At 51.2% G+C, this 20674-nt stretch overlaps 3 protein-coding genes across 10 annotated transcripts in view; all 3 read left to right on the top strand.

Moving 5' to 3' along the window:
* Positions 1-2573, top strand: part of Mapkbp1 (mitogen-activated protein kinase binding protein 1) — a 57925-nt gene extending 55352 nt beyond the window's left edge. For all 7 annotated transcript variants that reach the window (XM_078049782.1, XM_013359645.4, XM_021725997.3 and 4 more), the window contains one exon: positions 195-2573. In XM_078049782.1, the coding sequence (XP_077905908.1) occupies positions 195-422 (228 nt within the window). In that variant the 3' untranslated portion in view covers positions 423-2573. The remainder of the gene's footprint in view (positions 1-194) is intronic.
* Positions 2566-10097, top strand: Jmjd7 (jumonji domain containing 7). Of its 2 annotated transcripts, XM_005316446.5 has the most exons (8): positions 2566-2763; positions 6966-7119; positions 7196-7449; positions 7775-7831; positions 8327-8422; positions 8656-8732; positions 8960-9119; positions 9245-10097. In XM_005316446.5, the coding sequence occupies exons 1-8, from the start codon at positions 2700-2702 to the stop codon at positions 9331-9333; spliced, it is 951 nt and encodes a 316-aa protein (XP_005316503.1). In that variant the 5' UTR covers positions 2566-2699; the 3' UTR covers positions 9334-10097. The 2 variants fall into 2 exon arrangements, with proteins under 2 accessions (XP_005316503.1, XP_077905909.1); XM_078049783.1 differs by lacking the exon at positions 7775-7831 and having other exon boundaries at positions 2659-2763.
* Positions 10098-10962: 865 nt separating this feature from the next.
* Positions 10963-20549, top strand: Pla2g4b (phospholipase A2 group IVB). Its single transcript, XM_040275650.2, has 20 exons — positions 10963-10971; positions 12105-12177; positions 12423-12559; positions 12704-12835; positions 13230-13270; positions 13431-13473; positions 13748-13802; positions 14256-14386; positions 14647-14730; positions 15002-15039; positions 16044-16179; positions 16961-17097; positions 17374-17596; positions 17731-17848; positions 18135-18272; positions 18434-18538; positions 18702-18881; positions 19193-19359; positions 19605-19791; positions 19897-20549. The coding sequence occupies exons 1-20, from the start codon at positions 10963-10965 to the stop codon at positions 20115-20117; spliced, it is 2355 nt and encodes a 784-aa protein (XP_040131584.1). The 3' UTR covers positions 20118-20549.
* Positions 20550-20674: the final 125 nt, after the last annotated feature.

Raw genomic sequence — 20674 nt, 5'->3', positions numbered from 1 at the left:
GAAATTGATTCTTGGAGTGTGGAACTCCCAACCAGTCCCTTCTTCTGAGGTAGCAAGGGAGTTATAGGCCAGTCCAGACGTCTTGAACTAGGTACCTACTGGTACCTGGAGCAGGTGGGGCCCCTCCCTTTTACATATACATTGATAAGACCCTTCACTGTTCCTTCAGCTCACTTCTAGGGGTCTTATTGCAGGTGGCTGGCTGCAAGACGCCCTCAGCAGAGCAAAGTCGAATCACTCAGCTCCTCAGAGACACCTTCTCTTCAGTACGTCAGGAGCTAGAGGCCCTGCCTGGTGCAGCATTGTCCAGTCCAAGCGGGAGCCCTGGGGCTGTGGGAGCTGAGCAGACACAGGCCCTACTAGAGCAATACTCAGAGTTGTTGCTTCGAGCCGTGGAGCAGCGGATGGAACGCAGACTCTAGCTTCAGAAGCGTGTCCCAAGTGAATGCTTCCCCATTCCAAACTGCAGCCCCTCTTCCACTTACCAAAACCTGTGGGGAGTGGATAGCAGGGATCAGTGCTCAGAGGTGAAGCAGCTTTCCCAGCTACTACTCCGGGAGCCCCTGTATTTATTAATTTATTTCCCAGACTGTTGCCTCACCTTTTTGAAACTCCAGCCTCCACAGCCGTTCTAGTGGTTCATGGCAGGGGTAGGTCTTGGGTCTTTGTCATCATGGTGCTGTGAGGGCTAGGAGGGCACCCTGCCCCATCTGGGAGACACTGGGAAGGGCTTGCCCTCTTTTTTAGAAGCCATTTGAAATTACTTCAGGGATCAGCTCCCTGGGGTGGAGCATTCACAGGGTACTCCATGGGGGTAGAGGTGAGAGGTAATGTGGTATTCAATGCCCTTCAGTCAACTGAGGACTTTCACCTCTATTTCCTTTCCCCTCCCACACCAGCTACACTCTCGTGGTTGCCAGAGCAGGCGTTGTTTCCCCCAGTTCCTGGCAGTTTAGGAAGGCAGGCAGAGCTGCCTGGACTTCCAGAGCATCCCCAGCCATCAGGAAACTCAAATTGGTATCAGGACCTGAGCCTCCACATTCCACTTCCAAGAGGGCCCTCGTATTGTCTCTATCCTTGTGCCCCCCTTTCTCTCTCTGGCAGAGCTTATGGATCCAGCTCTGTGCCATTGCTGCAGGACAGTAAGGTCCTCTGCTGGGCAAACATGAAGCCCTGTCCTCCTTTCCTTAGTTCCTTAGCCTTTTCTATCCTCCAGCCCTAGTCCTCAGCAGGCTACTGAAGCCCAAGGGTCACCAAGTTCTCCCTGCATCCTGAGTGATGCTGTCAGAAGCCTGTGTGAAATTTCCTTCATGGTTTACAGGGCACTTACACACCTTCTGAGGACCTTGGCCACAGACGAAGTCTCACATATACGTACATGTACACACACAAACAGTTGGGTGCTCATTGCTAAAGTCCTTAGATGGCTGATATGTGCCTGGGTTCCTCTCATATTCTGCCTCAGTTTCACTACCCTAACTTGTGTGGAACTCAAAAAGGAATGGAACACAATTCATCTAAATTCTGGATTCTTCATGTCCACAGCCTAGCTATATGATGGACCATTAGACACCTAGTATGAGGAGCCTCCTCAAAGACAGTGCTGGGTACCCATCAAGGGCTCTACAGATACTGGAGGTTGTGGGGAGGGAGGCAGCAGGGCCAAGAGACACACAGGAAAAGTGGTAGGTGGGACAGGTAAGTGGCAGAGGTGAGGGACAGAGAATTTAAGGGGCCATTCTTGGGTTGAGGGGAAGGAGAGGGTGTAGTAGGTCCATGGTGTTGGACCAAGTAGTGTTGCAGTTGTTTCTGAGTAGGGGTGAAGAATGTGTCTCTGGGCTCTCCTGCTTTTCTCTGCCCCAGGTAAAGCAGGGCAGCTTTACCACAGCTTCAGGCCACAAAAAAGCTGGCTTACCTGGCTGCAAGCTCTGTATGTAGAAGCTATGAAAAAAATTGGGTTATGGAGCGTGCCCAGCTCTGTTCAATCAGCCTGAATGCCCTAAGAAGACCAAAACGTTTCATGCCCCCACTCTTCTCTACCACCAGCATCTGCGTGGTCAAACTCAAATGAAATCCTGGCCTCCAAAACACAGCTGGCTGTGGACCCCTGTCAGCACTGTAGCTGCCTGCCTGAGGGTAGAAATTCACTCCAGCTGTGCCCGCCCCCATCACCACCAACAGCCACAGCCCACCACAAAGGCTCAGGCTTGGCACTGCTCCATCCCGGGGCCAGGTTCTTAGCAATCCTCAGTCAGATGCTTTAGGAGAGAGCTACATTCCTGCTAGGTTTGTGAGAGGGTAGCTGCCCTTTCCCTAACCCCTGCCCAGGGTGGGTGGGGGTCTTGTGGCCGTGTCGGCACCCCGACCCCTTCTGCATGTCTGAGGCCACCGGTAACTGCCTCCCCTGTCCATACTACCCCGTCCCAGTTTTGAAAGCCCCTTATTTATAACTTTTATACTTTGTTCTGGCAGTGGCGCTTGTCTCCTCCCCAGCCGCATGGGGCGGGAGCTGTTTTTAAAGTGTCCGTTTGTACTGATGTATGAACTTGTCAATAAATACAATCATTTGTTAACTCTGGGGTGGCAGCAAGTGAGGCCGGCGAAAGAAATCACTGCTTCTCGCTCCATCCAGTGGAAAGGGGTCCAGCGGCCTGGCGAGAGCTGAGGAGTGGGGGGCGGGGCTTCGGGCGGCGGGCGTCATGGCGGCGGCGGCTTTGGACGCTTTGCAAAGGGCGTTACGAGAGTTCCCGGCCGCGGCACGGGGTGAGTGCGCTAGCGGGGCATGCGCCCGACGCGAGAGGGGTCCTGGGGACCGCCGACACCTCGCACCCCTGCGCGAGAGTGGTTGGCACCCCAGCTAGGCTCGCTCTAATCACGGCCCCTCCCCCAGCCGGCCGGTGGGTCGCGGTCGCACGCGCTGTGGCTTCATGGAGTGTGTGTTTTCGTTATTTCAAGGCCTGGTGGTGTTGTGCTGGGTTCCCAGGGTCAGTCTGTGCTTAATAAATCTGGGCAGTGCATTGTTGCTCTTCCCGTAAAGAAGTCTCATTTGTAACCTCAAATGTCCACAGGTAGTGGTGGGCTTCTGTCTCTGAACCCCTGCAGAAAGGAGACAGTCGTCTTTATTCAGAACAGACTCCTCCAAGCTGTGGGCAGTGCAAAGTGTTGGGAGAATTATAGATAGCTGTTCAAGTGATCCTGGTTATTACCCTTACTGGTTTTTTTTTTCTTTCCCCTTTTCTCTCTTCCTCTAGTCCTTCCTCATCACCCCCTCCCCGAAACCTCCTGGCTTTTTAAATTTTTCTTCTTTCTGTTTTTATTATGTACTTGTTTGTATCAGTACTGGGTATTGAACCCAAGGACACTCTACCAATGAGCCCCTTTTATTTTATTTATTTTTTTTAAGAGAGAGGAGAGAGAATTTTTATTTTTTATTATTTTTTTATTTTTATTTTTTTTAAAGAGAGAGTGAGAGAGGAGAGAGAGAGAGAGAGAGAGAGAATTTTTTTAATATTTATTTTTTAGTTCTCGGCGGACACAACATCTTTGTTGGTATGTGGTGCTGAGGATCTAACCCGGGCCCCACGCATGCCAGGCGTGCGCGCTACCGCTTGAGCCACATCCCCAGCCCGAGAATTTTTAATATTTATTTTTTTTTTAGTTCTCGGTGGACACAACATCTTTGTTGGTATGTGGTGCTAAGGATCGAACCAGGGCGCACGCATGCCTGAGCCACATTCCCAGCCCGAACCCCTTTTATTTTGAAATAGGGTCTCACTAAGTTATCCAGGCTGGCCTTGATCTTGCCATCCTCCTGCCTCAGCCTCCTGAGTTACTGGGATTACAGGCCTGTACCACCAGGCCTGTTTTTAAATGATTTTTCTTTTTTCTCTCCTTCCTTATTTCTTATTTATTTTTAATGATTTTGTATCACTGACCAGCGACATAGGCACCTGACCTGAGTCTTTAATGTAAATAAAATAAGCTTTCCACTGTCAGCCCCACTTGCGTTCTTCCAGGAAGATTCTTTTTAAATCCATGCACACAGGTCTGTACCCTTTTAAAAACTTTTCTGCATTGTGCATCCTGGAAGTCATTCCACATCTATCTCATTCATCTGTGAAATGGTGAAATTCACTGAAGCAGCCCACTATTGATAGGCATGTCAGTCATTTTTAGACTATTGTTTTCAATAATTCTACAACTAATACTTGACTTTTCATTTAATATATTCTTTAAGCACCTCCATGTGCTAGGCTCTGTTTAGTATATTGCGGTACATCATTGCACGAATAAAACAAGCTCTTAGAGCTTACATTCTAAGTGAGGTGACAGACAACCGTACTGAATATGTAAATCATGAAGTTGGTTAGAAGATAAGTGCAGGGCCAGCAGCTCCTTAGGTGGGAGAGTGCTTGGTGCATTCAGGGAACAGTGTCTGGAGCAGTTTTTGTGCACAAGTGCAAATACTTTAAAAATATATATATATATATATGTAGATGGACACAATATCTGTATTTTATTTATTTTTATGAGATGCTGAGGATTGAACCCAGTGTCTCGTGTATGCGAGGCACACTATCACTGAGCTACAACCCCAGCCCTGTGCAAATACTTTTGTTGGTTAAATTCTTAGAACTGTTGGGTCAAAGGAATTGTTTGGATCCCTTTGAAATTCTCTTTCAGAAGCCCCAGGAGAGAAAAATAGCCATTCTCTAAAGGAATGATAAGCAAGGAAATCTGATACAATTGTTAAAAATTCAAAGGATGAAAAGAAAAAGGCAGTTTCCACATGTTTTATGAATCCCATGGCTCGGTGGGGTAGCTTAGTGGTAAAGTGCTTGCCTGGCATGAATGAGGCAAGCAATTCCCAGAACAGCAGAGGCAAAAATAAATAAAGCCTAATGAGTACAACAGGGAGATGTACTAGCCTCAGCCCATCTCCCAGCGTAACTGCTTGGGAGATGGCAGAGCCCATCTTGTCCCTACCGAAAAATAAACACACATGCCAGATTTTTCATTTTCAGTTTTCTTGGGCCCACCAAGGTCTTCCCATTCAGTTTCAGTTTCTGATCTTAAGACATTTGCTTTCTTACTGATTTCAAGGTAAGGATTACTGGCATAAAGACACAGCATGAGAGGTAGAGTATGACCTTAGCGGTGAAAATGAATGACATGGTCATTGGAGCAGGTTGTAGTAACTACTGATTGGGGCCAAGGAGGAGGAAAGCGAAGCCCTATGCTCTTGTAAAAATCTGGAGAAAGGCATTTAGTCTGAGTGAGCAGCAGGAACAAAGTGTGGTACTGCCTGAGTAGAGGGTGTGTGGTAAGGGGAAGGCAGGAGTCAGGAGCAAATCAAACTGGAAAAATAGGTTGGGCCTAATGATGGAGCACCTTGAATGCACGTCAGAGGCAGATTATGCTGTAAGGAATAGTGGTAAGCCATCAAAGGATTCTTTACTAGGGGCGTGAGGAGTTCAGATTGTATTTTCAAATGACTGGGCCAGGTAATGGATACTCTGAGGGGGAGTAGAATTAGGCCAGAAAAAAACAGTTGAATGGTTTGATGATTCACTGCAGAAATCATTCAGCCAAGATATTGGAGACTTTCATTCAACTCTTAAGCAAGTATTTACTGAGTACCTGCCATATGCTAGGTATTCAGTAAATACTAGGGATGAATCAGTGAACAAGACAAGCTACCTTATGTAGCTTTCAGTCTTGCGAGGGAGACATACCAATAAACAATTTTAAATAAGTGAAATATATAGCATGTCATTTGGTGATAAACACCAAGAAGGAAAAATAAGGGATTTAAGAATTGGGAACGGATTGCAATTTTAGAGTGGACAACCTAGCAACTCAGGGTGCTGAGGCAGGAGGATTGCAAGTTGAAAGCCAGCCTTGTCAACTGAGTGAGACATTGTCTAAAAGAGCAGGATTGGGGGGGTGTAGCTCAGTGATGGAACACGTGCTTAGCTTGCCATGAGGCCCTGGGTTCAATCCCCAGTACGCCACCCTACACACACACACACACACACAAAAGAATAAATAAAAATAAACCGTCCAAAGGACTGAGGATATACCTCAGTGGTGGAGTACTTCCAAGTTGAATCCTTAGTACTGCAAAAAGAAAAAAAAAAGTGCTCAGGGAAGGAATCCTCAATATTGTAATTTTTTAACGAGGACCCAAAGTAGCAGAGGAAAGAAAGAGATAGTGGCTTTGAGAAATAGTAGGATGACAGGAGCAACTAAGGGTGAGTCATAAATAATAGATTGCATTTAAGGGTGATGTAGGACCACTGTAGACGTCCAAACAGGGGACACATTGTGTAAGCTGCTCAAATATACATGGTGGCCCTGGGCATCTGAGGATGATGCTGCTGTTCAGTGAGACCCAAAACACAGTTTAGCCCCTATTTCATCTGGTGTCTTTTCACCCCAGGTAGATTGTAAGCTGCTTGAGATGATTATTGGATAATCCTTTGATATCCACACTGACCAGGCCAAGTGTGAACACATTCCAGGTGCTCAGATGTGTCACTTTTGAAGGGGTCTTTCTAGAGTCTCATCCCCAGCCAAGCCATGGCCTTGGGCCTTGTCCGTAGTCATTCTAGACCTCCCACCACCAATTCTGTGGCTCCATTTCCAAATGGATGCTGGAAAATTTGCCCTCCTTATGGGGAAGCCGAGGGTCTACTGTATAAAGCCAATACATGGACCCATGTAGGATTTAGGTCATAGGCTGAGCAGCAGCCCATGATGGCCCATCTTCGTGTGTGTTACTTTATGCTTTCTCACTTCAACTTCTATTCCTGGTTGTCTAGGGTCCTTTGGTCACCAGTGGGCATGGCTTAGTATGGCCTTCCTAGGGAGGGTATTTCTTATGCAGGAAATGGGACAAAGACTGAATGCTGCTGCCTTCAGCCTCCCCACCACCACCCCCCGCCTTTCCCTCTTTTTCTCAGAGCTCAGTGTGCCTCTTGATGTGCCTTACCTGGATGAGCCCCCTACTCCACTCCACTTCTATCGGGACTGGGTGTGCCCCAACAGGCCATGCATTATTCGAAATGCCCTGAAGCACTGGTCAGCTCTCCAGAAGTGGTCCCTCCCCTACTTAAGGTGGGAGCCTCCCTGGGGTGGTGGATGGGCAGTGATTACTGACAACTGGGCATGAGCTGAGTATCCATTCCTCCAGAGCCACAGTGGGTTCCACAGAGGTGAGTGTGGCTGTGACTCCAGATGGTTATGCAGATGCAGTGCGAGGGGACCGATTTGTAATGCCTGCTGAGCGCCGCCTGCCCCTCAGCTATGTACTGGATGTTCTGGAGGGCCAGGCCCAACACCCAGGAGTCCTCTATGTGCAGAAGCAGTGTTCCAACCTGCCCACTGAGCTGCCCCAACTGCTGTCTGATCTGGAGCCTCATGTACCCTGGGCCTCTGAGGCACTGGGTGAGTGAAGGCAGGTGGGGAAGGGGGGGTGCAAGGTGATCTCTGACCAGGAGGCAGGGCAGGGAATCTGGGAAGGAAGGGATCAGTTTGCTTGTTCATTCTCTCCCTTTGATTTTTATTTGGTCCACACACTTGGGCCTGTGTGGTCAAGTGCTGCCCACCTGCCTGCCTCAGGCCTTGATTTCATAATAAATGAATAAGGAAGCACTCCCAACTTCTTCCTCTTCTCCTTGAGATTTCTTCACTCCCACCCAGCTTTTTGCCTAGTATGCCTGTGTGTTGGCCCAGCTAGCATGTCCTTCCTAACTTGCCATCTGCCCCACAGGAAAGATGCCTGATGCTGTGAACTTCTGGCTGGGGGAGGCAGCTGCAGTGACATCCTGTAGGTGTTGGTGAACAAGCTGGAGGGGCAGAGGAAGGGAAGATGAGTTCGGGTGAGGAAGGTTGGGCTGGACTGAAGATAGGCTGGCTCTTCTTTCACATTTCCCTTGGGATTCTGGACTCCGGCACCACAGAAGGTCTCCCCTGACAGCTGAGTTGGGTAGCTACCCATGGTACTGAGACCAGAGTGCACCATTTGTTTTTTCCTGTTGATCCCTAGAAGCTCTCAGAAGGCCAACTAGGTCAGGAGGGAATTTAGGAGAAATCTGATAGCACCACTTCCCCTCTTGGTGGAGGTGAGCCCAGGGCCTGACCAGATCTGTTCCCTGGTATGCTGAGTTCTGCAACGTCCACCAGCATCCTTGGTGTCTCCTTGAGCCAGATGACCCTTTATGATCTCTTCCTTTTGCCATAGGCAGTCTTGAGCTTCAGGGTTGAGGTGGTTGGCTCCCGTCTGTCCTCCAACCTCACCTCCAGGCTTTACTTACATTGACAGTGCACAAGGACCACTATGAGAACCTGTACTGTGTGGTCTCAGGGGAGAAACACTTTCTGTTACATCCACCCAGTGACCGGCCCTTCATCCCTTACGGTAGGGAACATGGCCTGGAGGGGGCTTTGGGGGAACAGGTGGCTTGCGGTGGAGGGAGGACAGCAAGATCCCAGGGCAGGCTGGTGCCTAGGCCTGAAACATGACCACAGGCCTAAGGTGCACCAGGACTCCCAACCCTCTGGACCCTGTACCTAGGGAACATATGTGCTGGGAGGAACTGGCAAGCTGTGGGTCACTTGAGGTTCCCCACAACTTTCTCCCTTGGGCTTTAGAACTGTACACACCTGCAACCTACCAACTAACTGAAGAGGGTACCTTTAAGATAGTGGATGAAGAAGCCATGGAGAAGGTGTCTGTTCTGTTCCTGGGTTCTGGGGAGGGGAAGGAGCAAGAACCTGAGCCCCAGAGGATAAGCACAAAAGGTCTGGGGAGGTGATACCTTGCTCTGAAAAATTGTAAGTATGGGGCTTTTCCATGCTAAGTAGAGCAGGGTTCATGGTATTCAGCTTGGGAAGGGACAGAGCTGGAGGACCTGGAACTTTAGGGCCTGTTTCCTGAAAATTGCTGTGTCCCTAGGTGCCCTGGATCCCACTGGACCCACTGGCTCCAGACTTGACCCAGTACCCCTGTTACAGTCAGGCACAGGCCCTTCGCTGTACTGTGCGGGCTGGTGAACTGCTCTACCTGCCATCTCTATGGTTCCACCATGTCCAGCAGTCCCATGGCTGCATTGCTGGTGAGGAACACACAGGGCACCCAAGGGAAAGCCCTGTCAAGGCCCAGTAGGGCATCTTTGGAAGAGATTGGGGGCTCAGGATTAAAAGAGGGACCCTCATGTTTAGATCTCTGTTCTCCCCACAGTGAACTTCTGGTATGACATGGAATATGACCTCAAGTACAGTTATTTCCAGCTGCTCGACTCCCTAACTAAGGCTGCAGTCCTTGACTGATGTACCACTGGTGAATACTGCTAAGGACATCTTGAGGGAAAGGTTGAGCCCCTCCTAGGCTGCTGGCTTAATTCTAGAGACCACCTGGAGTTTAAGTACTTGTCTGCTGCTCAGGGTCCAGCTTAATTTGGAATCAGCCTTGGATGATCTTGGGATATGATCTTGGGATGTGATTAGGAGATGCCAGGCAGGTTTGAGTGAGCGTGCCCAGGAAGTTGCCACACAGGTGAGGAGGAGTGGGGATCAGGTCCTACAGCACCTTTTACCAGTGTTGAGACTCTGGGCAAGTCACCACCTGTTGGCATTGGTGTCCTGGCTGTAAACTGGAGATAATAATGGTTCTACCACACAGGGATGGAGATGATATCTGTAAGGTCCAGCATGGACCAGCACAAAGGAAGTGGTCAATAAAAGGTAGCCGTGAGGGGCTGGGGATGTGGCTCAAGTGGTAGCGTGCTCGCCTGGCATGTGTGTGGCCCAGGTTCGATCCTCAGCACCACATACAAAAATGTTGTGTCCGCCAAAAATAAAAAATAAATATTAAAAAATTCTCTCTCTCTAAAAAAAAAAAGGTAGCTGTGAGTCATTTGTTCTGATACTCCCTGTCACAGTAGTTTCCTGTGGCCCAATGAGGGTTTGAGGGTTTAGGTGAAAATTTCAGGGTAACCCTGACTGGGGCTATGGGCCAGATCCAGGCATGGGAAGCTGTTTGCTACCCAGACCCCTTGTCTGTGACAGCCTGTGCAGTCCCTCAATGGGAAAAATGGACTGACCTCAGTCTTGTAACTGCCTGACTGCGTCCTCCTTGGCTGAAGGCCTCTAATGCTATTTGCAGCTTTACCCTGGCCTGGTTTGCTCTTGTCCCCTGGCTCCATGGCTGCTGGTGGGATCTCTTGTCCTAGGGTAACCTCTATTCTACAACAAGCACTGGTGGGAAGGGACAAAAACCCTACCCCTCCTGGGACCATCCCTCTGAGGAAAGATTTGGTTTCCACACCCAGCCTCCCTCTGCACCCATCTGAAGAGCAGGAATGCCAACCTACCAGCCCTATCCACGGCACCCAACTCCAAGGGTGGAGGCAATCCAGACATGGCTTTGAAGGGCTATTTTATGTGACAGCCACACCCCTTGCCAGTTGTGATGGAGCCTAGGGTACTCCTCTCAGATTGGCAAAGAGCTCCAGTCAGGTCTGGGCATTCCTGTCTTACTGGTGCTGGGAGGTTGCACAATACCCTACTGCTGAAGATGCTCAACTCCTCTGTTCACCACTGCTGTGGAACCCACTGTCTGCCTTCCTTCTGCTCAACACCTGACAGCACCTCTCCCGGAGCTTCCTCCTTTAAGTCAGGGCTGACTGGGGCAGGCCCAGATGGTGATGGCTGCAGAGTGGGACCTCGGGGAACCAGGACTGACACAAGAGGGTGTCAGTGGCTCTGGGACATGCTTAAGGTGCCTCATTTCCTGGACAGGTGGTGGGTGTTGGCCTTGGGTGGAGTGAAAGAGGCATATGGGAGGGGCTGGGGAGGTGCTCGGGGCTAGCTAGAGCACCCTGTCTCTGGGTTAAAAGCTGGAAGTCCTTGGTCCTGTGGCTGCTGCCTCATCATTCCTGCTCCTGAGAACTTGGCCTCATGGCTCTGGTAAGGCCTTCCAGGGCACTGGGCCCTCACCTCAAACCCAGATCCCCATCCAGGGTCTGATTATTGCTGTTTCTTAGAAAAGCTCTGGTCTTCTTGAGGTTTAGCAAAGAATATTTGCTGGTTGCAAGATGAGACCAGTTAGTAGTAGCCAGTGGAGAAGCAGTGACCTGGGTGAGGGACTACCCCAAGTTCTTTCTGTCCTGGAAATGGCTCCAGGTTGACCACAGGGATTTGGGTCTTGGGAACTCAGAGGCTCCCAGCTCCTGTCCTGGGGCCCCAGAAGGAAGTGGCTGCTTGATGCTCCTTCTGACTCAATTGCTTGGGATGTGAGAGCCCCAGGCTGCCACAGGTGGATGAACTTCCCCATCTCTGATCCTGACCTTGGTAGCTTCCTGGACTTGATCAGCACCCTTCCAGAGGCAGAACTGAAAACCAGTGGGAAGTGCTAGTTGGCACAGGCTTTCTCTGCCCTGGCTACTAGCCAGCATTTATAAACCTTAAACAAGGAGTGTGTTTGGAGGGAGCTCTCTGGAGACCATTATAGAGCAGAGAGCCCATTTCCAGAATGGGGTGGACAGTATGGGAAATGGCTCATCCATGATGTCCAAGGCCCTGACATACCCCTTCATCTCCCTTGATAGCTTACATCCCAATCTGCCTGAGACCAGACTTAAAGCTGCTTAGCTGGGGTGTGTGGTGAGGCTGTGGGATGGAAAGACTCAAGGATGCTGTATTCAGGAAATAGAAGTACCTGTGTATGGGGCTTAAATTAGAACTAGCCTGGCAACTAGATCTCCCCCAGGCAAGCAGCTACGTCTCCATGCCTCAGTTTCTTTATGGATTGATCCTAATAGGGCCCCTGCATAGGGTAGTCATGTGACAAATGAGTTCATGTATATAGAACCCTTGGCACAGAGCTGGACACAGCATTATATAGATGTGGGCAGATGTCAGCAAGGAGATACCATATCTCCTACGGAATCAGAAGTCTGAAGGGGTGGAGGGTGGGCCTGAGCCTGATCCTTTTGATTCAGGATTAGGCCTCGAGGGACTGCGACAGCTTCCCCTATGGACGTTGACATTGTTGGCCTCATCTACCTGCAGTAAACCTGTCCCCTTTCCCTCTTCTGTAGGCAAAGGTGCCTGGCACCTGCCTGCTCACTGTGCGGGTCCTGCAGGCCCATGGTCTGCCTTCCAAGGACTTAGGTGAGTGTGCTGTTCCCCTGGCCCTGTGCTAGGCCAAGGAAAGTGGAGAGTACTACAGCTGGATTCAGTGGGCAGTGTCAGTGGGAAGAGATAGGAAGAGGGGTCCTGGAATAGAGTGCTGGGAGGAGATTCTGAGTAGACGGTGGCAGTGGGGCCACCCATTAGACATGAGTGATGGAGACTCTGGTGGCTGGGCTGGGAAGGGCTGTTGGCCATCACTACGCACTTGTTCATCCTCCCTGCAGTGACCCCCTCTGATTGCTATGTGACTCTGTGGCTGCCCACGGCCTCCAGCCACAGGTTTCAGACACGCACAGTCAAGAACAGCAGAAACCCCATCTGGAATCAGAGCTTTCACTTCCGAATCCACAGCCAGCTCAAGGTGGCCAGGCATCAAATCCAGCCCTACTCACCATCCCCTTGAAGCCACTGCTACCTGTCCTCTCCCAGGCCCTCATTGCCTGCCCTACCCCCTTTTCCATCTTACCCTCCTTTCTGTAGTCTTCTTATTCTGTTTCCTTTCCAGAATATCATGGAATTAAAAGTCTTTGACCAGGACCTGTTGACCAAAGATGACCCAGTGTTGTCAGTGCTTTTTGATGTGGGGACCCTGCAGCTTGGGGAGTTCAGTCACCAGAGCTTCTCGCTGAGCTCACAGGCAAGGCTGTACTCAAGGCAGCAGGGGCTCTCCAACCTGGGAAAGGGGATACTTTGGAGAGTAGCTGGCCCAGGTATCTGTCACATCCCAGAGGCCTCTGCCAGTTAGGAGTGACTTTTCATCAAGGAGTAGACCTTCCTCATCCTTTCTTGCCTTCTGAACCAAAGAACAGCTTTCTTGGAACAGCCCAAGGAATGTGGACAGAGTAGCCTGGAGAGGGACAATAGCCCTTCCCTCAGACCCCTTCCTTCACCTTTACTTCAGCATCCCTAGCTGGTGTCTGGGTTGGAATCTACACACACACACACACACACAAATACACACACAAATACACACACAAATACACACACACTGCTATTCTCATTCTTTCTAACTTGTTTCTCTATCTCCCCAGGGTGAGGAGCGGCTGGAAGTTGAGTTTCAACTGCAGAGCCTGTGAGTTGGGCCATGGGGCAGTCCCAGGTGGGAATGCTTCCTTCTGGGAATGACAGTGCCACCCAGAGCTGGCACCGTTCCTTGGTGGAGAAGTATTGCCCAGGACTCTAGGGGGTGAGAACCTGGGTTCTTGCAAAGGGTCACTGGGGGCTCTTTCCAGGACAGACTGCGTGGAGCAGCTTATCAGCAATGGCATCCTGGTGGTGAGTCAGGAATGGTGCTTGGGGGGTGACTAGGGGTCCCCAGGTTCCCTCATGCATCTTCTTATTCTTCATACCCATGGCTGCCTGGGTCAGAGTAAGCTGGCTGGGAAGCTTTGGGGTGTCAGTGCCTTGAGGGAGTACAATCTCAAGCAAATGCTAGGTAACTGGGAGCCAAGGTAATGAAGTGCTGAAGAGGAGGAGGCAGGGTGCTGGGAGGGTGGAGTCCTCAAGCAGGGGTGACGATGATAGCTGAGGAGCTCTCTTAACAACGCAGGCCCGGGAGCTCTCCTGCTTGCATGTTCAGCTGGAAAAGACTGGGGACCAGAAGGGTGAGTTCCCAACCTACTGGGATAGTCCCTCCATCTTTTTGTTTGTTTGTTTGTTTAGTTGTAGGTGGACACAATGTCTTTATTTATTTATTTTTATGTGATGCTGAGGATCGAACTCAGTGCCTCATGCATGCTAGGCAAGCACTAGCCACAACCCTAGCCCCAAGTCCCTCCATCTTTATTCCTTATCTTCCTCCTTTCTAAGGGGAAGGCAGTAGCTGCCTTTCAGTTCCCAAAGGCAGGAATAAGGGCTAGAGAATAAGTCTGTGCTGGGGCTTCACAGGAGCCAAGATTTTCCACCTAGTATTCAAGAGTGTGGTGTGGGCTCCAACATCCAACCTGGACCAACCAACCCTCCATTTCGGAGAGAAGGAAATGCCCTCCAGGAATAGTGAGAGATGCCTTGGGCAGAGATCCTAGCACTTTCCTCTCTGCTCTATTTCCTGTTTGCAGGGTCAGAGACCAGAGTTCAGCTTGTAGTTCCAGGGGCCTGTGAGGGTCTTCAGGAGGCCTCTGTGGGCACTGGCTCTTTCTGTTTCCATTTCCCAGCCTGCTGGGAGCAGGAACTGAACATCCATCTACAGGTAATGGCCTCATTCCCAGAAGCTGGGTCCCCAAGGCCACCCTCACTCCCTCTGCACCTCCTCCCAGCCTGACCTCTGCTTGCCTGTACCCCACTTCCTTTACCCTTCTCCCTGACAGAGGCAGGCAGCCCCCTGGGTAGAGTATATGGGGTTCCTGTTCCCCTCCCTCCTGTTCCTTTTTCGCTGCCAAGGGGAGTTGGTGGGGTTCTTGCTGACAGGGAGGGTATAAGGATTCATGGGTTTTCTCTGTTCCCCTACAGAATGACCCTCAGGAACAACTGAAGGTGCCACTACAGACCCTGCCTACTGACCAGTTGGTGAGACTCATCTTTCCTACATCACAGGTACTGGTCACCCAGAGAAGGAAAGCTCAAGGTACAGACTGGGCTGGCACTGACCCCAGCCCTTTCCTTAAAGGGAGAGGCCTGCTTCTGTAGCTACATTTCTTCTCAGGCTGTGCCCTGAATAAGTGCTAGGGCCAGGCTTTGGGTAAGAGGGTGGCCCCTATGGAGTTGGTTGGGGGCCTGAGGGTGTATGGGGCTATCTAGGGCCCGGTGAGAGGAAGGGCCGAACAGAGGTGGCCAACCTTTGTGATGGGGTTTTCATGGTTTCCAGGAACCCTTACTGAGGGTGGAACTGAAGAAAGAAGAAGGGTGAGAGGCCTGGCTGGGGCTTGGGAAAGCAACCAGGTAGGGGTGGTGAAGGTTGGGCCTTTGGCCTGCAGGAGCGACAGGGAGAGGTGGGGAGCTTGCAGCACAGTTGCACCTCTCCGCACGGCGTCCCTCACAGATAGAGCACGAAGTGCCAGAGGAAGCCTCAAAAAGCTTATTTTCTTAACTGTTTTTATATTTGTTTCTGCTCTAGTTTGAGGGGTGCCAGTGCCTGACACTGGGCCCTAGATAAATAAATGTTTGGCTAAAAAAACAGGTGGGGAGGTGAGGATAGTAGCAGGGCTTGAGGCACAGAGAAGGCAATGAAAATGAAACAGGAAGTTGTGCTGTTTGGGTGGGAGCCATTGTGGATGGACCTTAAATGCCTCCTTCTTTTTTTTTTTTTTTTTTTTAATTTAAAATGTTTTTTTTTAAACTTCCTTGAAAAATATCTTTAGTTATAGATGGATACAATAACTTTATTTTACTTATTTGTTTTTATGTAGTGCTGAGGATTGAAGTCAGAGCCTCACATGTGCTAGTCAAGCGCTCTACCACTGAGCCACAACCCCAGCCCCTTAAATGCCTTCTTAGGAGGAGTTGCCATCAGCCCTCTCTGTCTTGGGAAGTAACTTCTCACCATGAGAGGAGGAGGGCATTGGACCTTCTTTCATGCCCCCTCTATTGTCGTTTTTGAAGTTGGTGGGTAATAGAGAGAAGATGAGCCTTGGAAGTAGGATTCACAGTTTCGGGTCCCTGCATTGGGGGCCTAAGTGGCCCTTTCAGTCCCTGTATTCCCAGGCTCATGTGAGTGTCCATGTGTGGGTCTGGACTCCTCAACTCCCTGTCACACTTCACAATGTCAGGCTTCTGAGCACATAGGAGTGGTGGTGTGCATTGAGGAACGGGGAATCTTGAGAGTTTAGTGGCTATGTTGAGGCAAGCCCAGCATTCCCTTTTTCTATTGTGGTTGGGAGCTGCTTCACAGACTTTTCCTCCTTTTTCAGCCCACAAGAGCTGGCTGTGCGTCTGGGCTGCAGGCCCTGTGCAGAGGAGCAGGCCTTCTTGAACAGGAGGAAGCAGGTGGTAGCTGGGGCCCTGAAGCAGGCCCTGCAGCTGGATAGAGACCTGCGTGAGGATGAGGTATGGGTCTGGGCAAGATTTGGTTGGGGCAGCCCTGGGCTTGCTTGGGCCCTGGGTTGAACACAGATTGGTTGTTTATAAGGAGCCCAGAGCTGGTGCCAACCTACATCTGTGGCTGCCACCTGCCCTGCCCTGTTTCCTCTTGCTTGACATAGTCAGGGGCTGTAAGTGCAGTGTTTTGCATGGGCTGGCTTTCCTTCTCTTCATTTCTTGGTCTTTACCCTGGTCCAAGTTTTTGGAATAGGTCCTATCTAACTGATTAGTGACAAGATAGCTAATATAAGGATGGCCTCCTGGCATGGGTAGTCCCACGGGTCTGGGTCATCTAGTGGGGGAATGACATCTAGCAAATAGAGGGAGACTTTGGAGTTTGTATTGAGGCTTCCAGAAAGTGATCCCAGAAACTTAGGGGCTGGGGCTGGCCTAGCATCTGTCAGGCCCTGACCCCTCATAACTGGAGAAGCCCAGCCCTCAGGAGGCCCTCTCTGAATCAGAGCTGGCCCAAGTCCCCCTGTCACATATTGACTGGTCTTAGTTGTGAAGCAAGCTGAATGATTCCTTGATCTGATTTCTTTTTTATTTTTAATATTTATTTTTTAGTTTTAGGTGGACACAGTATCTTTACTTTTTTTATGAGTTGTTGAGGATCAAACCCAGTGCCTCACACATGCCAGGCGAGCACGCTCCCACTTGAGCCACATCCCCAGCCCCTTGACATGTTTTCTTGCATGGCTTTTTCCATCCCTCAGGCCTTTCCAAGCCTGACTGTCCTCTCTTCTAGATCCCAGTGGTAGCTGTTATGGCCACTGGCGGAGGGATCCGGGCAATGACTTCCCTATATGGGCAGCTGGCTGCCCTGAAGGAGCTGGGCCTCTTGGATTGCATCTCTTACATCACAGGGGCCTCAGGCTCCACCTGGTGAGCTGATAGCAAGTTGAGTGCTGGAGCCCATGTGTGGCTGGTTGTATTGTGGGAGGGAGTGCTAGTGGTAAGGTGCTCCTAGGACCCAGAGGCTCTGAGCAAACTGGAAGGGCTGGGAAAACACATGTGCTAGGGAGAAATATGCTCCCAGGCTCTCTCAAAGGTGCCTGCCAGAGGTACCTGTTGTCCTAGAAGAGAAAGTTTAAGGCATGTGAAGTCTGGATGGGATCCTTAAGTGACATCCCCCCTCCCCTGGGCTTTGACTTTTCTCAGGGCCTTGGCCAACCTCTATGAGGACCCAGAATGGTCTCAGAAGGACCTGGCAGGGCCCACCGAGTTGCTGAAGACCCAAGTGACGAAGAGCAAGCTGGGTGTGCTGGCTCCCAGCCGGCTGCAGTGGTATCGGCAGGAGCTGGCTGAGCGTGCCCGCCTGGGTCACCCAACCTGCTTCACCAACCTGTGGGCCCTCATTAATGAGGCGCTACTGCATGATGAGGTGTTGGGGGTAGACCCTGGATGGGGTGCAAAGCCAGGGCAGGGTTCAGAACTTGAGCCTCTCCCCTGGTAAAGGGTGGGAAAGGCTTTAGGCACCAGGGAGCTATAGGCTTAGTGCTGATCATCTTTCCCCAGCCTTGTGACCACAAACTCTCAGATCAAAGGGAAGCCCTGAGTCGTGGCCAGAATCCTTTGCCCATCTACTGTGCCCTCAACACTAAGGGGCAGAACCTGACAACCTTTGAATTTGCTGGTGAGTGGCCTCAGAGCTGAGATATATGCTCTTATGGATGGTGGGATAAGGGATAACCTGGCCTATAAGAGGTGGATCTTACACCGACATCTGCTGGCCATTTCCCAGAGACTGTCATCTTACCAGGCCTTTGGATGAAGCAAGGGCCTTAGGTTGTGCACTTAAAGTCACAACTACAAGGTCTGAGCCTCCTAGTCACCAGGCTGTCCTCAAGTGAAATCCATAGTGGATATATGGGTGTCTGAAGGTCCCATGCCCCATGGCTGAGTGTATGGCCTCCTCACAGAGTGGTGCGAGTTCTCCCCCTATGAGGTCGGCTTCCCCAAGTATGGGGCCTTCATCCCCTCTGAGCTCTTCGGCTCTGAATTCTTCATGGGGCAGCTGGTGAAGCAGCTCCCAGAGTCCCGCATCTGCTACCTGGAAGGTGAGCAACATCTTCTCCACCCAGGCTGGAGAACTGGGTGGAGTGGGGAGAGTGGGTCTTCAGCCTGGCCAGCTTAGTCACTGGGAAGTTTCCTGGTCTAGGAGGGGCCATGAGGATTGTGATGGGGATAGAGGACTCTTCCCTTCTTGTCCCTCTCTCAGGTATCTGGAGCAATCTATATGCAGCCAGCCTCCAGGACAGTTTGTACTGGGCCTCAGAGCCCAGCCAGTTCTGGGACCGCTGGGCCCAGGATCAGGCCAGCCTGGGTAGGTGCTTGGGTTCCTTTATAGGATGCAAAGGGGCAGCCAATTGGGGAAATGTTTGGGGCATGGTGGAGGTGGCTCTTGGGTCTTTGGGGGCCTCAACTGTTTCCCTCCAGGGTCATCACAGGGGCTGGGATAAAGGTTCCTCCTACCCCTGCCTGTATAGACAAGGAGCAGGTGCCCCATCTGAAGATAGAAGAACCACCCACAAGAGCTGGCAGGATTGCTGAGTTTTTCACTGACCTTCTGACGAGGCGCCCACTTGCCCAGGCCACTCATAATTTCCTACGTGGCCTCCATTTCCACAAGGACTATTTCCATCATCCTCACTTCTCCACCTGGAAAGGTATCCGCTTCTTTGCCCTAGTCTTAGCCATCAAGCCTGAGCCCTGCAGCACCCACTGTACTCTCGCCTTTCTTTCTCCTTGGCACCACACCCTTTGAGACCAGTGCCCTGGCTGTGGGGTGCAGGGACTCCTTTCTTCTCTCCTTGGGTTGGAGGTTTCAGGTTGTGGGGGTGCTTCTTTAGCAGGAGAGCAGGGGCCCAGGGACACAGTCTCTCCTCTTACCAGTGTCAAGACTTGTTGTCAGCCCTGAGGAGCCCTCAGAGTCAGTGACTGCTGCTATTTCTCCTGCTCCATCCCCACACTTTTGCAGCTACCAAACTGGATGGGCTCCCCAATCAGCTGACACCCATGGAGCCCCACCTTTGCCTGCTGGATGTCGGCTACTTTGTCAATACTAGCTGCCCACCCCTCCTGCAGCCCACCCGGGATGTGGACCTCATCCTGTCACTGGACTACAATCTCCATGGAGCTTTTCAGGTTGGGAGTGGGGTGGGTGGGACTTCTTACAGGACTGGAAGGTTGGGGCAGGAGTGGGAAGTGGTGGGCCAATTCCAGCTGGGCCTGTCTTGGCCCCTGGCAAGATCTGCTTTGGAGTTCAGTAAATGTCTGGCCCAGCTTCCCTTAGGAGGCATGGCAGTGACACCATGTGGAATGGAACACAGACTATTAACTCCCCACTGTGGAGAACTTGCTTCTTCTGATGCCTTCTACCTGCCCTGCAGCAGCTGCAACTCTTGGGCCGGTTCTGCCAGAAGCAGGGGATCCCATTCCCACCCATCACACTCAGTCCAGAAGAACAGCACCAGCCTCAGGAGTGCCATGCCTTCTCTGACCCTGCCCAGCCTGAAGCCCCTGCTGTGCTGCACTTCCCTCTGGTCAATGACTCCTTCCAGGAATACTCAGCCCCTGGTAAGCCACGCTCTACCTGCATCCTTCCTGTCTCTCTTCAAGTGACCCTAGACCTACCTCTCCAGAGCCCTTTCCCTCCCTGGCTAGGCTGCGCTCTCTCCCCAGGGGTGCGGCGGACACCTGCAGAGAAGGCAGCTGGGGAGGTCAACCTCTCTCCTTCTGACTCCCCATACCACTACACAAAAGTGACCTACAGCCCAGAGGACACAGACAAGCTGCTTCACCTGACACATTACAATATCTGCAACAACCAGGAGCGGCTGCTGGAGGCCCTGCACCAGGCCGTGCATCGGCGGAGACAGAAGCAGCAACACAGACCTGAGTGATACCAGGGAGGTGCACTGGCTGGGCTCCCACCTGGTGCCTGCCAGCTTTGACTCTTTGAGCATCACCAAATGTTCTGGAGCTCTGATGTCCATGCATAGCTCAACCAAGGTGTATTCTGAGGATCATCTAGAGGTGGCAGTGAAGCCAAGCAATGACTCTATCCACAGCATCCAGGCTGAAGCCTGTAAGCAGAGAGGCTGGACTCCCTTCCTCCTTCAGAAGGCTGGGAGTGAGGGGCCCAGATCATTATAGCTGTAGTTAGGACCAGTCTCCACATGGAGAGGACCAGGGCTACCTTCTTTACCAAGGGGGATGGGATTTGGGGCTCAACATTTCCATGACAGCAATGGGTAGAGATGGGGATAAAGTGGCCAAATGGACAGAGTAAAGTGGAGCACTTTATGTATTACAGCGGCTCTTGCAAATAGGAAGTACTGTCTGAAATTATCTGTCATCCCAGGCTCTTAGTTGCATATGGTCAGGACTGGCTTAAAAAGCAAATTGACACATCATCTCCCCAGGTACCTGGTGTAGTGAGCTCATCAGTGCAGATTCC

The sequence above is a fragment of the Ictidomys tridecemlineatus genome, chromosome 5, assembly GCF_052094955.1.
Source record: "Ictidomys tridecemlineatus isolate mIctTri1 chromosome 5, mIctTri1.hap1, whole genome shotgun sequence".
Classification (NCBI taxonomy): domain Eukaryota; kingdom Metazoa; phylum Chordata; class Mammalia; order Rodentia; family Sciuridae; genus Ictidomys; species Ictidomys tridecemlineatus.
Note: the sequence above shows the minus strand (reverse complement) of the source record. Positions and strands in the feature narration are given on the sequence as shown.